Below are 15,754 nucleotides of genomic sequence, written 5' to 3' on the forward strand. Positions count from 1 at the left end.
CCTTTCAAGTGTCATTTAGGCTGCGAGGTTGCGTTTTTTTGCTGGAACAAGGATGGGGTGGGAAAAAAGAGATGGAAAAATTTGTAGATTTTTTATTTTTTCCTTAAATCCCAAAATAGTAGATTGTTTGGTTGCTTGGGGGTGGGAAATTGAATGACAAGTTTCCTTGAATGTCTTGTGATTATTTTTATAACCTGAATAAAAAAAACTTGTCGATGATGTGGCAACTTAACTTTCCCACTCCAGCCTATTTTAAAAAAACTTCACATATTTGGTGAGACTTTGTGAAAAAGTTAGGAAAAGTAAAAAGTGAGACCCATCACTATAACTTTTTTATAAAATCCTTTCATTTCTTTCATTCTTTCTCACACTATTACACATGAGACCCACATATTATTTTTTTCCACTCATTTTTTTCTACCCACCTTCACAAATAAACGCAGCCTTAAGAGTCTTTTCAATAGAGAAGAAGACTAACAAAATGAAAGTCAATACAGTGACACTCGATCTTTCTGTCTCTCTCAAAAAAAAATTGAAGTTTTTTCTCGTTTTTTTGGGTCATAAAATGAAAAGTTGAAATTCAAGAGTCACAAATGGTCGACTCAGAGACAAACAAAAACTGAACTGTCTCAGTAAATTCCAATTGAATGGTCATTCGGAGACAACAAGAAAGAGCAAGAGCTGCTTAGCTGTAGTACCCACGTAATTGATTGCGCATGGCCGTCAAGCGGAATTCTGACCCGTCGGATCTAAAGTTTTGGTATAGATTTTGATTCGATGGTTCAAATTATTTTGCATGATGGCGCAGGATTGAAGCAAAGTCTGCAGTACCTATCACGCGCTTTAATAATTATCTACTCGCTGACAAGTACACGCGTTCTTTCTGTAATTATCCACGTGGTGACACGTAAATGGATGCTTATGACGATCAATGACGTGTCGCCGAAGTGAAACTGTTTGTCTCTTGCAGCTCTCAATCTCGAGATTCCTTCAAATCCGAAGAAACCACATGAACATCTCACTTCTTCACCACGTGACGTCTACGTAGACAACTCTCCAAGTTCTAACATGATTTTAGGCGAGTCGGACTCGGATCTACATCCCTGTTGAGACCCACCGAGTCCGACCCACATATTTTCTTTTCATGCCTTGGACTAAGCAATTCAATTATTGAAAACCATATATGGAATTTCCAGGCTCCATGATTTTGGAATTATCTCAATTGGATCAGAATGGACCGATCCCAATTCTTGACTGATAAATGAGTTGATTTTGATTGACAATAAGAATTAGAAAATCAAAATAGGCCAATCTTTGTTGAGTGTTTCAGTTTGTGATTTCATCTTCCAAGAATATCACTTTCTTGGGTTTTTATGAACAATTGGGATCGACTGTGTCTGAATTTGTTATAGTTGAATTGTTTTCGCCGATCCATACTGAATTTTCTGAGATAATAGCACATTTTGGTTGATTTTAGTTAATTTTTTATGGAAACAAATCAATTTCTTGACCAATTTGAAATCATTTTTGTAAACAGTAATTTAGTCGGCCGGAAAAGAGTCGATTGGACCGATTCTATTTGGTAATGATGCAAATTAAGGATCGACTTAGATTATGGTTTTTGAGATCAATGGACATAAAATCCGTCTCATAAGATGATTGAAGAACTCGACTCAAGTCTTTATAGAATTAATCTTACACCATCTACATGGAGTTTGCCCTTTCCACAATTCTTTGACCTCGAAAATGATTCTCATATAAAAGCTTTTATTGGCCTAGTAACTTTTCTCATTTTGGTTGAAATCAGTTTAATAATTGAAGCTTAATATACTAGATGGAAAGTCCAAATTAACAAGATACATGCATACCCATGCATCATTTAATCTAAAAAAAGTTTAATCATATAACATCTTTATCATGGTTGTCTACTTATTTTAGGTAACTATCTCCATCTATTCAAGTGTTACATCCTCCTCTTTCCACAAGGATCTACACACTTTTTTTTGGTTTGACTAAAATGACTATTAATCTACATGAACGATGGGAAAACGATATATATATATATATATATATATATATGTTAACAACTATTTTTTTAAATAATTTTTATTTTTATATTTTTCAGAATAATTAAATAGATGAATTCGTCTAGGCTCATTACCAACGTTCACATTTTTTTTTTTTTAAATTTTAAATTTATGCTTTCTTTAAATTTCTACGTTCACGTTTAGATAAGTATATATAGTAGAGAAATATAAAGAAAGCATAAATTTCTACTCATCATAGAGAGTCTAGAATCTCTCCAATTTCCATCTCTCTCTCTGTGTGTGTGGATATTGTTGTAGTCATGGTCAAGGTTTAAAGTATCGGTACGTATTGGTTAGTTGATTTTAAGAGACGTATTGTCTTGTTCTAACTAATGTATTTTAGTACAATTCAATAGAGAGACGTATTGAAATGTATCATGTAGTATCGAATGGTATTGTAGAACACTTTAAATCTTGGTCATGGTTTTCAGCTAAGGCATTGTGACTAAAAAGGCATTTTTACGAACATTAAAAAAACTGGAGAGGAAAAGAGAAATTCTAACAAAAGCTAAAAAATTGTGAGGACCATGGCCCCCAAGGCCTAGGAAACTTCGCAACTCTTAAAGGAGGAGACCCGTCTCTTCGGAGACATCCGATAATAAGGGAGGAGACCCACTTCTAGTTTCCAGCCACGATGCATTAAAGCTAGCTGGCTTAAAATCAACTTCCAGTTCCAGCCACTCTCTAGCAAGGTTTCATTTATCTGGATATGAGATGCTGAGCTCGTGTGAACCAGTTGACCCTGTTGATTCATCTAATCTACTCTGCCGACTTTTCTCAATTCCCATAAGCGTCGGCCACGAGCACATTCCCCAACGTGATTTTCTGTCAACCTTGATTTTATCATACGAATTAATATTTAAAAAGAAAAAAACCCTAACGTGATTATCTGTCTTGACTTCCCCCCAGTCCCCACCCGGCAACGAAAATCAAGTAGGACATATGAGAAAAAATTTGGGCATAATTATAAATAAGAGCTCATTTAAAAATTCATCGATATTTTCTATTTGGAATAAGCATGTCTTATAAATTCACGGTATTTTTTTGGGGTGTTTGGTGTAGAATTTGTTGGATATCTTGAACCGCGGTCTTAGCACCAATCCAACTTAGATTTGGATCGATTTGACTTGCTTAATCCTCAATTAGTCTCTCGTTCTTGAAAGACAGAACACCAGTGAGAAATGGAGCCAATCGTCTTGATAAGCGTTCGCGTCTCCGACGGTCTAGTCAGAATGATGAAGACGATTCTTCAGAACTCGTAGGAGCTTCTGAATTTCTCCAGTGTTCTAATGGAGTAAAAATCAGAAAAAATATCAGTGTTCAGGTTTATCTGAGAGACTTACCCTCGACGAACTCATCGTTCCTTCTTATATAGATTTCCCGTCTGATCTGCTTTTAACTGTGATTGTCGGATCATAGTATAGAATTGGATGACCATAATTAGGCCTTTTTTTAGCTCTTGAGCGGGACTCATAGATTGCTTTATTTAATCGACTTAAATAAATCGCATTAGATTTAGACCGGAGTGAACCACTATGAACCGAGGTTGGGGTATTTTATTCATAACACATGGTATTGACTATTATTAATCTAATTTTAAATATGTGCATTGATCATTTGTTATGTCCTTAGGATGTAGCTCGGATCATAGAGTGTTGCTTAGCATGCGAGAGGTATGGGCATCGATTCTCTGCATCTCCATGATTTTTTTTCTTAATTGATGCATTAACTGATTTCTTACCTTTTTTAAGAAAGAAAAAATAAGAAAAAAAAAAGAAAATAGAAACCCATATATGATAAAAACTGCATTTTGCACATGAGACATGTAAGGTAAGAAGGGGAATGTTTTAGAAGTATGCTTTTAATTAAATTATTTTGATATTTGAATATATCTTAAATAATTTTTTTTTGTAATTATCTAATATGATACATTAATTATTAATTTCTCCTCCCCAATCTACTCAATAATGTTTTTCACTAATTTTTTTATTCTAATGTTTTACATATTGTGTTGCGTATAGAACTTCTTCGAGAGTCGGATATTGAGATGACCACCTTAAGAGCTCTCCAACCAAGTTGGAATAACCAGCCCGCACACACAAAGAAAGCAAGAACGGCCCGGCCTAGTTTTGGCCGGGAACCGCCCGACGCTCAAATCAGCCTAGGTAACAATAATGGTTCTTGAGAGAGTTCTCAAGAACGTAAGTGATAGTACTCGGATGAAAGTTCTCGTTACCTTTCTCCATGTTGGAGGTAGGTTTATATAGAAGTTACCTGGAGGCGGCGATTCCTTAGATTCCGGACGATAGTTGAGGAGTGAGTGTAGTGGAATAACGGCTCCTTCTTTGTCCCCCGATATCGCCGTTATCGCCGACTCACCTCCCCAATTCTCGGAATAGATATGCTGAGTGTTTATGCGAAACCAACCTCTCTTGACTTAGTCAAGAGAGTCTTCCAGAAATGCTAGAGTTGGATATTTTCCCAAGTGTGGCACTCTTCAACGAATAAATGAACCCCCCCCAAAGGAGGGCTCTCCCGAATGAGGCCCTCGGGACCTTCTTTAGGGAAGAGGTGAGCCATCCCACATGGGAGGTGTCTCTCCCGAATGAGGCCCTCGGGACCTTCTTCAAGGAATAAACCAGATTACAAAAGAGGGAGGCTTATGTCCCGAGTAAGGCACTCGGGACCCTTCAAGAGGGAAGAGAAGCACCAGCCCGAGGGAGGTGCATCTCTCCCGAGGGGGGGTGCCTCTCTCCCGAGGGGGGTGCCTCTCTCCCGAGTGGGGGTGTCTCTCTCCCGAAGGGGGAGGATCGGGACCATATTTCTCCACAACATATTGTAACGTCTAGATGGTTTCCTTATTCTTTATCTTCCAATATTTCGTAACATTTTTCTTCTTCTCATTTGTATGTTAATAATGCCAAATAAAATAATTTTTATAGTTTTCATTTCATATTTATGTTAACCCGAAAATGAAAGAAGCTGAAAATATGTTAACAAATAAGTGATCCTTAAAAATTCTTAAGAAAACAATGCAATATAAGGGAAAAGAAAAATTAGATCCACCTCATTTTTGATCAACTGTGGAAGTTTTAGAAGCAACCCTAGCCGCATAAGCTTGAGAGGGAGTAGTGGCTAGGGTTTTGGGTGGTTTGCCAAAAATATCCCTAATACAATACATATCTCAAATGTAGTGATCAAATCATTTTATTCTTATAATATTGATTCTCAGTCTACAGTGGTATTTTGAGTCAGTTGGCCATTATCTTCAGTATTCCTTTTACAGTGTTTGGATTTGCATGAAGATAAGTGTTCGAGATTACATAAAATATTAACTTGGGTTTTATAGAAACTGTCATCTTCGTGAACTCTTCTTTGGATTAGTTAGAGTCCTTGTGAGTACCATTTGTAGAGATATTCTTGAGTGTAGTAGCTAAAGTTTAATCAACTGTAGAAGCCATAGAAGCAACCCTAGCCGCATAAGCTTGAGCGAGTGGCAGCTAGAGTTTTGGGTGGTTCGCCAGAAATATCCCTAATACAATACATGTCTTAAATGTAGAGATCAAATCATTCTATTCTCATGATATTGATAATTAGTCTACAATGGTATTTTGAGTCAATTGGCCATTATCTCCGGTATTCCTTTCACATATGATTCTAAGATACAAGCACCATCTGATATAGATTTAAGATTTTTTATTATTATTATTGGTAAAGACAATATTTTGAGGATTTAAAGGGTTATGTAATTATGTGACAAATGATTTTTGCATTTTATTGCTTTAAACAATACCCTTTGGTTTGATGAATTAGGTGACAAATGTTTTTTTTATAAATTTTTCTCGTTCACTTAGATTTTGAGATCCAAAAGAATAAATATGGTTTCAAATTAGTTTGTATATATTGCTTTTAGTATGGAAGGTTGGTTTTGTTTATGGAGGTATGAAAATTTTGAATTAATTTTAAAAAAAAATCAATTTACTATTGAATTTTATAAAGACAAAACTAGTTGAACTTTTTCCATGTATATTATTCTAATTCAAGAGTTAGGAATCTAATGAATGCCCTTACAGATGATTAGATTTCTTGCATCTATACGGCAAAGATCCATATATATATATATATATATGTCTTGAGAAAAAATGTTCAGAAAAAACGACAAAAGAAAAATGTTTAATCAGTTAAGATGATGAGACATGTATTATTTTTCATCTTATCCCTAGGTCAAGTATTTTGTAAATTAGTGGCTAAAACTTATGTTCTGCTGGCCAAGATTTCATTCTTCTCCAAAAAGCTACAGAATAGATGTTTGGTGCAACAGATGCATGCCTAAATGCTTCATTCAGTCTTTTGATCCTTAAAATTAAATGGATTTCAATATTTTCTTCAACATTTGCCCTTTTCTCAATTTACATGTTCCTTTCTTCATTACATTTTTTTAAAATCAAAATTGGTTTGACTATTGATCATTTACTTGAGCAATGTATTTTCTTACATATGTACGTGAGCTGAACTTTGTGAGCCTTACATTGTGCTTTTCCGATGGCTATTGACCACGAATTATGGGGGATCCACATGATTAAGGTGATGGGATTTATTTTTTAAAAATATTTTATTATTTTTTACTTGTGAGCCCCACATAATTTGTTGTTGTAAAATTGTCAAGATAACACTCTGTGCTCCCTGTCAAGGAAGATGATCCACACTCAAACTATATATTGAAATACTGGGTTTGAGATATGAGAAGCCAATCTCAAAACCATTAGAATTTGGATCAAAGTTGTCCACGTCAGGGGAGATGATTCACACTCGGACTATATATTGAAATACTGGGTTTAAGATATGAGAATGAGAAGCCAATCTTGAAACCATTTGAATTAGGATCAAACTCGACCAATAATGGTTCAAATTGGCTGATGCACTAAATCCAATTCTTATGTTTAAAATAATATAATTAATTAATTTCAGGTTAGATGTTTGGTTGGAATTTTTGTTAGGATTTCAGAAGGAATGAGTCATTGAAACTGGCTTGTGAGACATGAAATCCTTTTAAGAGTAAGGACACCAGCAAAAAAGAACATTTAGGTTTGATTTCTGAGACACAAATTTGAACTTTTCAAAGAAGTAAACGGGTTGGTAACTACTATACACCAACTGCTCTCTTCAGCTCTGTGACTTGGTCTTGGCCATGCCCAACTAATGGTCTACCCCATTTCCCCTTCCTTCTCACCTTCCATATTTACCATACTAACCATAACATTAGATGTTATCTTCAAAGGCAAGGGAGTCAAATGGTTGGTTTGATGATATTAGGGAGTGGGTATTTTGGTAACATAAAGGAGATTGGGTGCGTTTGGTTATTAGCAGCTCAACCTAGTTGTTTCCAATTAATACAAGAAATTAAGCATTTATTTCTTGTACGTGTTGCATGTTAAATAACTAGTTAAGTGAGTTGCTCTCTCTCCCACTGAAATTGAGAGATAGCTTCTTCTGCAATGGCATTCTCTTTCTCATTCTTCCCAGCCCCAAAGCGCTTCTTTCTGATTGCTGCTCTAATCTCCATAGTTGTCTCATGCTGCAACTCAGGTCTGCCATGAGAGAATTTCTTGTTTAGGTTGATAATCAAGAATGGATGTTAGTTGGGTTCTTCATATACTGATGTTGATTCCTTCCTTTCTAGATTCTTCTGGTGCAGATTTTACCCAAGATGATCCAGCTGCAGATTTTACCCATGATGATCCAGCTCAACTAGTTGCAAAAGCATTGCTGTGCTTCAATAATCATTACGTAAGTACATGCTTGTATTAATTACTAAGAGAAGAATATTTCAAACCCAACATCTATGTGTTGCAAAATGTGCAGATTTATAGTAGCTGCGATGAAAGTTACAGATTAAGCGACAGTGGAAACATCAATGTCTCTCCTGAAGAAACTGATCAATACTGCAACGGGCCTTGCCTGGAGGAGACAAACCTTGTTCTTGACTGCATCGATGGCATCTTAAGCAATTTCCTGTTTTACAACAAGGCCACTGTTCAAGATATAAGAGAAACAATTAGTTCTGGATGTGGCGACACCAGTGAAAGAGGTAAACCATTTTAGCTTTGGGACGGTTAAGCACAGTGGATGGTTCTGACTTCTGAGTTTGAACCCCTTGAAACCAAAATCAGTGTTCATGATTAAACATTCTGTGACAAGTGTTTTGGATCAAATAGAAATCTCAGCTTATGTTGTGCTTGGTGTTGTTTTGCAGGAAACTTCAATGTTGCACAACACATGCAGAATGAGGAATACTATGGCAACCATGCTTACAGTGATAAATCACACCTGATGCAGCCATATCTGCCTGTGTCCCTCATCACCCTCCTTGTTTTCCTTTTTTAAGTATACATTACTATGGCTGTTAACATACCCTCCAAGCCCTCTTCACCTTAAAAGATTAAAAGGGTTCTCCATATCTCAATACAACAAATATGTACTGATTTATGACTCTATATCTACCCCCCAAAAAAAATGACTCTATAGATATATGATGTCATATATATAAAGCTACATTATACTATATGTGTATGATTTGGAAGCTTTCTCGATCCTTTGTAAGTAAATAAAAGGGTGCTTCTTGGTGGTAATCATATCCTCCAGCTAATTAAAGTTTTCACTCGCCAAGCAAAGGCATTGTTACACGACTATGGAAATGTTGAAAAACTAAAAATAACTCGAACTATTTCAGATTCTTTGAGTGAATTGAATTAAACCCCTACCCAAATCAAACCAATAGCAAGTCCAATTCAGGCTGAACATGAACCAGTTCTATATATGAGCAAACGTCTTATCTTAGTATTAAATATCATGTGTCATTGATTCTTGATCTTGCAAGCAATGAAGATATGGTAAGATATAGTTCTGAACTACTTTAGTTTCATATGGTTGTGGGTTTAACTCTTGTTGACAGCATATGTAATATTGTCATCATCTATAAAAAAAAGTGCCCTAACACTTCAAGATTCAATTTAGTGAAGAACCATCCATCGCAATCAATGAATTTAATAAAAAATCACATTCCTATATTTTTGGATATTTCTCTTTGCTTCAGGGGTGATGGAGAACTTTTGATAATTCAAGTAATCTTAATACAAAAATATGAATAAAACTAATCCTTCAAAAAATCGGAATAGCCCAAATTGATGTAATTGATTCTGATTCTAAGATTCTAAGATTTTGGAGATCGATTCTGATCGAAGAATCAACTCCAAGTTTAAAACCTATTCTCAGCCCCCTAACCTTCATCCCTCGATCAACCATCTAGAGTTATTTTTCATATCGTCAAAGAATCTTCCTTTCAAGATCGAATCGATTGAACCCAAGGTAAACAACACCATTATTCGACCTTGCTTTTGGTAAATTGATTTCTGTTCTTCATTCTTTTCAATACACCCACAAGCCACAGACAGATTTTGAGATTTTTTTTTTTTGGGTGGAATTGTTAGGCTCTTGAATTCTCAAGAACACTCAGGATAAGAAAAGAAAACGATTTGTTTTGACCTAAAATTTGACACAAATCGTTATCTGTGCCGTAATTATCTATTTTTTGAATTTGATTATGTGATAGAGCAAGGATATAGCAAATCACGCTGCAGAAATGCACGACAACTCTGCTAGTGGATCCACTGGGAAACCGAAAACTGGATCGCTGCCAATGTTGGATACCACTTTCAAGCGCAAGCCAGGGATCTTTCTGAAAGATTGTAAGCAAATGCTTATGGTTATTTGACTCAATTAAGTTGTGAAAACTCCTTCAGTTTTGATTCTTGACTGCTCTGAGTGTTCTTTCATTTTCTGTATGATGGTACAGTGCAACACATGATGTTTGGATTTGGTGACGACCCTAACGTACGTTCTCATCTCTTCAGTTTCACCCTTTATTTTAGAAATACTAAAAAGACACATTGCTTCGTAAAAGTAGCAACAGTGAGAGGAACCAATGGTAGAAAATTTCCTCTTGGAATTATAATTGATCGTTTGTTTTATGTCTTTTGATTTTTTTGTTTTTTGATCTTTAACAACTACCTGAATTAATGTTTGCCTTGAAAATTATGCATGAACCAGTGGTTTTTTTCTACTTGAGAAGAGATCTGTGTTGAACAGAGCTGCATTATTTGTCTACTATCTGTTTGAAGTCTCAAGATCAACACCTTTCATCAACAATGTTGTTTAAATTAATTTTTCCTTTCACAGCCACTCCCAGAAACAGTTGCACTGGTTGAAGAAATAGCTATTGAGTATATCACAGATATGGTAAACCATGCTATTTATGTTCAAGGTTATGTTTCTTAGCTAATCAAATTTAAGATATCCTTGCATCTATAACCTTTATCTGGAGCTGAATTTTTCTTAAGGTGCATAAAGCCCAAGAACCTGCATCAAAGAGAGGAAAGCTTTTAACAGAAGATTTTTTGTTTCAAATCCGCAAGGTATTTTCTACTCCTACTTCAATCCATCCCAACTGTTCAATTTCCAGAGTTATCCACAATCCACCAGTTATTCCAACTAACACTTGTAGATATATTTCCTCTTTTTTCAGATTGATGCTTTGTCTGTTTGCTCTGTTTTCTAATGCAACAGTAAGACACCTTTGACAATTTCATGTTGCAGGATTTACCAAAACTTAACCGCTGTACAGAGCTACTCACTATGCATGAAGAACTGAAACAAGCTCGGAAGGCTTTTGAAGTTGATGAAGAGAAGTTGGCAAGTGGAGACTGAAACAAGTGAATGCCTTCAGAACCAAAGTCATTCATTGTTCTGTCACCATGGATTGTGAATTCAACATCTTCAAAAACTGAGACAAGCATATTGGGCATCCCTTGTGGGTTTTCTTTTGTTGTTTCTCACTGGATCTATGTAGACAAATTCTTGGGGGAAAAAAAAGAATTAAAGAATACACATTCAACTTGATCATCATGAATTTGTAAATACTAGTAGGTGATTCATTCAGGAAACAACCAGTAAGATAAAGAGCAGTGACAGCTTCATTCCTGCCATGCTCCTTGGCTGCACATTTGCAAGTTGCAGACTTGTAGGTCACCATGAGTTCTCCAAGCCCTTTGCAACGTGCTGCTTGAAGCACTGATCAGCTTCATGCCATTCTTGAATTGGCTTAAAATTGTGCTCTGTTAACATTGAATTAAACAGTTCCTGACTACCTTGCACTAACCCTGTACACTGAAAGCCATTCCTAAGATATGGACACCATTTAGATATCCTCTATTATTGAATACATCTATCATTGTATTCTGAGGTTGGTGGCTTGGTTCGGCTTCTTGCAATCCATGGTAGATCCCTGGTTCGTCTGAGATCAGATTGGTAGATCTAACATTCTAACCAACTATCCAACCGGACTATAGATAGCCTTAAAAATTACCAAAATTGAGAAACAACAGAGAGATGTTATTTCTTACCTGCCTCTCTAGTTAACTTCTTATACAACCAACCAGAAGTACATAGAATGGATCGCGGAAGCATTTGGTAAAGCTAACAGTTCACCATTCTTAAAAACTGTCATGATCATCCAACAAGGAGACACCATGGTTTATCAGTAATTCCAGTTTCCTTCTTCAACACTGATGCTGCAGGAACCATGACTGTGGGTCTTATCATCTCCCTCCTTCTGTAGCCTGTTGATATGCACCATTCTGTGTTAATCTTATCATGCTTCAAGATGTTTCACAACAGTATTCTCTTCTCTAAACCAAAACAACCCTCCCCAAAATTATGTTTTTCAACAAATGTTTCAAAATTTTCAACATTTTTCCATATAGATTACATATTTAGATTCAGCAGAAAAGGAGAAAGAGACAATTTACACCCTCAAGGTGGCTGCTAATGATACAACTATTCTGGGACAGACTGCAGCCAACACCCTCTCTTTGGTTAAGAAGATGGTTACCAATTTCCACCCAGGAACATTTCCATCGCCATTTGCCAAAGGGAGTAGGTAAGGTGTTCAATAGACTTCCAAGACCTGACTACAGCTGCCTAATGCGTGCTTCACACTAAAACAAAGTACTTGGCAAAATTGGCACCAAAAGCTAGTTCAGAGTTCTTGTTGTCTAACTCAGCCCCATCCCCCCTTTCTGTGTTGATCATTGTTGTTGGATGATTTAGGCTGTAATTATCCAAGAGGTTCAAGTTTTAATTTCAATCAATCCATTTTTAACCCCCCCCCTCCCCTTCTCAAAAAAAAAAGAGGGTCTTGTGCAAGAATCTGCCGCTAGCAATTTGTATGGTAATAAGCTGACCAAGCATAGTAAATCTATAAGTAGAATGCACTCTGATTCAAATTCTTGGGCCAAGAGGTATTAAAACCCAGAATCAAGGTCTTACAAGGTTTACAGGTCAATACAAGTTCAGAAAGAGTCAAGCACAAATGGAGGTTTATTTCTTTTGATTGCTTCCTTCTTCAGTAAAGCTGCCTGCAATTTTGCTACTTGAGAAGTTCAAACCGATTTCGGAACTTGCCGTCAAAAGCTTCTAAATATGAATATGTGATATTTTAATTCCTATAACAAGATGTCCTTGTGAGACATAAAAATCAAAAAGCCCAAGTACATAAACAGTATGAATAAACATCTTCAATCATTTTCCTTCACAGTACCTTTATGATTATTCTACGTTTTACATTTCAAATGCTTAATAGACAATTCTCTGTCAAAAACCAAACTTAACTCAAGACAACATGAACGGTGTCCACTCTGCATGGTGTGAGAGACATGTGGCACACCTGAATCAAGAATAACCATGTCCAGAATAAATCATCTAACAGCAGATGATTCATAGGGAGCTTATTGATTGGTTACAGAGATCTAATTCAGCTAAATTTTTCTCAGAGATCTCTTTAATGTTGCCAATAAATCTGAGACCTAATTCATCAAGTCCCACTGTCATTTTTACAATGGAGTTAAGAAAGAATAGTTTTTTAATGCTTCACTTCTTAGTAGACTAAGATTATCTCTATAGATGCATAGTTTATATACACACCTTACTCAGACATGGTGTATGCATCTACCAAAGGGATGATTGTTCAACCTGCATCAACATACCTAAAGCTTATCAGAAGGACCATGAAGAGAACAACCATGTGAACACACATGAAACCTTAGCCAGAAAAAAGAAATAAAAGTTTCTTTCCATCAATCTGGACCAAGTAGTTAGCAGATGTGTTAATGCACATTCATGAACTGCATGACAGTATCCAGAACAAACAAGACCTGTTATCAATTTATCACAACAAGAATACAGAAGCAAAATTCTACTGAAACAAAGTTGAGAAAGAACCAGCTGACTTGGAGGAACTATAGGAGTTACAACCTGCAACAAACACAATCACAATTCATGAACTAGAAGAAACTTCAAATTCCACTAGAGCCATCTGGTTCATCAAAAAGCTGTTTTTCATCCAGAGAAAATTAAATAAAATGCATATTTCAACTGAAAAGAGATGGATCTGAAAGAGAGAAAAAATAATAATAACTTAGATATGATGGATCAACTAGTCCAATCACCAACGAACTCACAAAGGTTAGGAGAAGATGCATCTTCCGAGAAGATTGACTACGCCCTAACCCTTTATATGCTTAATTAATAAAGAACTTACACGGATGAAAGATGCACCCTATAAAACAATAAACCTGAAAAAGACCATAAGGGCTCATTACAACAATAACAACAAAAATTATTGCTTTCGATATTTGCACCTCATATTAATTAAAATAGTCAGAGCAGTGAGCTAGTTACCAGTTAAAATGCAATTTCAAATGAAAAGAAATTCTGGGTATTCCAAAAGCAAAACCTGAGTGTGCCCAAGTGAGAAACAAGTTCATTTCAAAGCCCTGTGTTTCAAGGGCTTCTTTTGCTGCAAATGAATTAATAAAACTGAAACATAAGATAATTCATTAAAGCTTCAGATTTGAAATACATCATTATCATACATACTTTCATCTCTCTCTCTCTGCCTGAATATAAGCAAGAAAAATATTGAATCAAAACCACCACTCCTACTTAATCACAGTGCAGATGTTAAAGATTTTACAGTCAAAATGAATGAATACTAAAGATTACTTCAGAACTAGAGGTACCTAACTTGAAATTCCCGCTTTCGACAGCTTATGACATCAAAAGAGGACTGACCCTAGATCTGGAAGGAACTTACAGAGCCAAAGTTGTGAAGCTGAGGGGAAAGACGTCTGATGTGTTCAAGACGGAGACGACCTTGGTTTGCTGTCTTAGGGTAAGTCGAAGAAATCATTGTCAGATTCCGGGCGTTTGGTCTAGTGGTATGATTCTCGCTTCGGGTGCGAGAGGTCGCGAGTTCGATTCTCGCAACGCCCCCATTGATTTTTGTTTTTCAGATTCCAGGATCCCATTTCCTGTCTTCCTCACCCGATCACCTCAAGAGAGAACAACTAGGTCTTTCTCTTTCAAGAAGAAGCATTCAAAGCTTACAGTGTTTTATTGCAGTTCAAATTGTTAACACTAAACAGGAGTTAAAAAGCCTGATGAAAAACTTCATCCTCGTTGCGGAACATGGTATCTAGTCAGCAATCTGTGCAGCATGGCGGTTACGAGAGGTTCTGAACACCACGGGGAAGCAACTAGCTACGAGTTCCTCTGTTGCAAGACATGGATGCTGCCTTGCACTCATAAAACACAAGACTTGGGTTGGCTGTAACTTGTAAACTGATGGACATAGAATCAAATAGATTTTCAAATATTGCAAGAATTTTTATGAGAATTAGGCATCGACCTCTTCGTATATATAAGCCCCAAACGGACCTTTTCTTCCCCTTTTTTTTTTTTGTTTATTTTTCTTTTTTTTAAATGAAGTAAGAAAGGAGAATTTTATTTATTTCTATATCCATTAGTCACATCCAAAAGTTATGCATAGATGATAAAAATATTTTTCTACAAAAAAAATATATATATATAGAAATATTTTTTATAATTTAATCTAAACTTTTGGATGTGATTGATGAACATGTGTCATTTATCCAAAGGACAATGGATGGTCAGAAATGGACTAGAAAGAATTCCTTAAAGAAAAATGTGCAATTGTAGATTATGGGTGTTTGGTCTAGTGGTATGATTCTCGCTTCGGGTGCGAGAGGTCGCGAGTTCGATTCTCGCAACACCCCCTTGATTTTGCCAATGATGGCTTAGTCAAGCGGTAAAAGACCCGCCCTCTCGGGGAGGTCCTTTGATTTTGCCAATGATGGCTTAGTCAAGCGGTTAAAGACCCCAAGCTACATTTCCCAAAAAAAAAAGATGTGATGATTGTATTTGGGGCGAAAGAAAGTCGAACTGGGGTAGCTTGGGCCTGGCTTTGCAAGTCAAAGAGAAAGGTCGGGAGGGGGGTGTCCAAAGTTGCATGGAGACTTTGGCAGGAGCCGGAAACACTTTGGGCCAAATTCGTGAAGGCCATATACTTCCGCAATTGTGATCTTTTTCAGGCTAAAGCAGGTAGTCCTCCATCCTGGGCCTGGCGTACCATTCTGGTGGGCCTAAAAGTGGTCCAAGATGGGCTGGTACGGCGGGTGGCTTTGGCAATCGAATCGGTTAGTATCTTTTTTTGGTAAATAACATTCTATTCAACAGAGGAAAAACACGAGGCC

General features: G+C 36.5%; 2 protein-coding genes, 1 long non-coding RNA gene and 2 other non-coding genes across 5 annotated transcripts; 4 read left to right on the forward strand and 1 right to left on the reverse strand.

The window, feature by feature from the left end:
- The first annotated feature begins 7,513 nt into the window (after positions 1 to 7,513).
- Positions 7,514 to 8,863, forward strand: LOC149010625 (uncharacterized). The gene is made up of 4 exons (XM_089163928.1): positions 7,514 to 7,673; positions 7,768 to 7,874; positions 7,950 to 8,175; positions 8,341 to 8,863. Exons 1-4 carry the CDS (start codon positions 7,583 to 7,585, stop codon positions 8,469 to 8,471), a joined length of 555 nt encoding a protein of 184 aa, XP_089020054.1. The 5' UTR covers positions 7,514 to 7,582; the 3' UTR covers positions 8,472 to 8,863.
- A 440-nt stretch (positions 8,864 to 9,303) lies between these two features.
- Positions 9,304 to 10,850, forward strand: LOC149010626 (transcription initiation factor TFIID subunit 13-like). The gene is made up of 6 exons (XM_089163762.1): positions 9,304 to 9,452; positions 9,697 to 9,832; positions 9,940 to 9,977; positions 10,323 to 10,382; positions 10,484 to 10,558; positions 10,740 to 10,850. The coding sequence occupies exons 2-6, from the start codon at positions 9,727 to 9,729 to the stop codon at positions 10,848 to 10,850; spliced, it is 390 nt and encodes a 129-aa protein (XP_089019888.1). The 5' UTR covers positions 9,304 to 9,452; positions 9,697 to 9,726.
- A 335-nt stretch (positions 10,851 to 11,185) lies between these two features.
- On the reverse strand, positions 11,186 to 14,823 carry LOC149010627 (uncharacterized). The gene is made up of 3 exons (XR_016174682.1): positions 13,936 to 14,823; positions 13,125 to 13,774; positions 11,186 to 11,761 (listed from the first exon to the last, which is right to left on the reverse strand). It is a non-coding gene; the product is annotated as an uncharacterized LOC149010627 (long non-coding RNA).
- Positions 14,403 to 14,474, forward strand: TRNAP-CGG (transfer RNA proline (anticodon CGG)). The gene has a single exon. It is a non-coding gene; the product is annotated as a tRNA-Pro (tRNA).
- Positions 14,824 to 15,205: 382 nt separating the features above from the next.
- On the forward strand, positions 15,206 to 15,277 carry TRNAP-CGG (transfer RNA proline (anticodon CGG)). Its single transcript has one exon. It is a non-coding gene; the product is annotated as a tRNA-Pro (tRNA).
- Positions 15,278 to 15,754: the final 477 nt, after the last annotated feature.

Source organism: Hakea prostrata, chromosome 7, assembly GCF_041222555.1.
Source record: "Hakea prostrata isolate BN-2017 chromosome 7, UWA_Hpros_2, whole genome shotgun sequence".
NCBI classification, from domain to species: Eukaryota; Viridiplantae; Streptophyta; class Magnoliopsida; order Proteales; family Proteaceae; genus Hakea; species Hakea prostrata.

What these genes read in the sequence shown, in the direction of transcription:
- LOC149010625 (XM_089163928.1), top strand. Translation starts at nt 7,583, where the DNA reads ATGGCATTCTCTTTCTCATTCTTCCCAGCCCCAAAGCGCTTCTTTCTG. An exon ending in TGTCTCATGCTGCAACTCAG is followed by an intron (nt 7,674 to 7,767) that starts GTCTGCCATGAG and finishes CTTCCTTTCTAG; the next exon opens with ATTCTTCTGGTGCAGATTTT. An exon ending in TGGCGACACCAGTGAAAGAG is followed by an intron (nt 8,176 to 8,340) that starts GTAAACCATTTT and finishes GTTGTTTTGCAG; the next exon opens with GAAACTTCAATGTTGCACAA.
- LOC149010626 (XM_089163762.1), top strand. Translation starts at nt 9,727, where the DNA reads ATGCACGACAACTCTGCTAGTGGATCCACTGGGAAACCGAAAACTGGA. An exon ending in AGGGATCTTTCTGAAAGATT is followed by an intron (nt 9,833 to 9,939) that starts GTAAGCAAATGC and finishes ATGATGGTACAG; the next exon opens with TGCAACACATGATGTTTGGA. An exon ending in TTTTGTTTCAAATCCGCAAG is followed by an intron (nt 10,559 to 10,739) that starts GTATTTTCTACT and finishes TTCATGTTGCAG; the next exon opens with GATTTACCAAAACTTAACCG.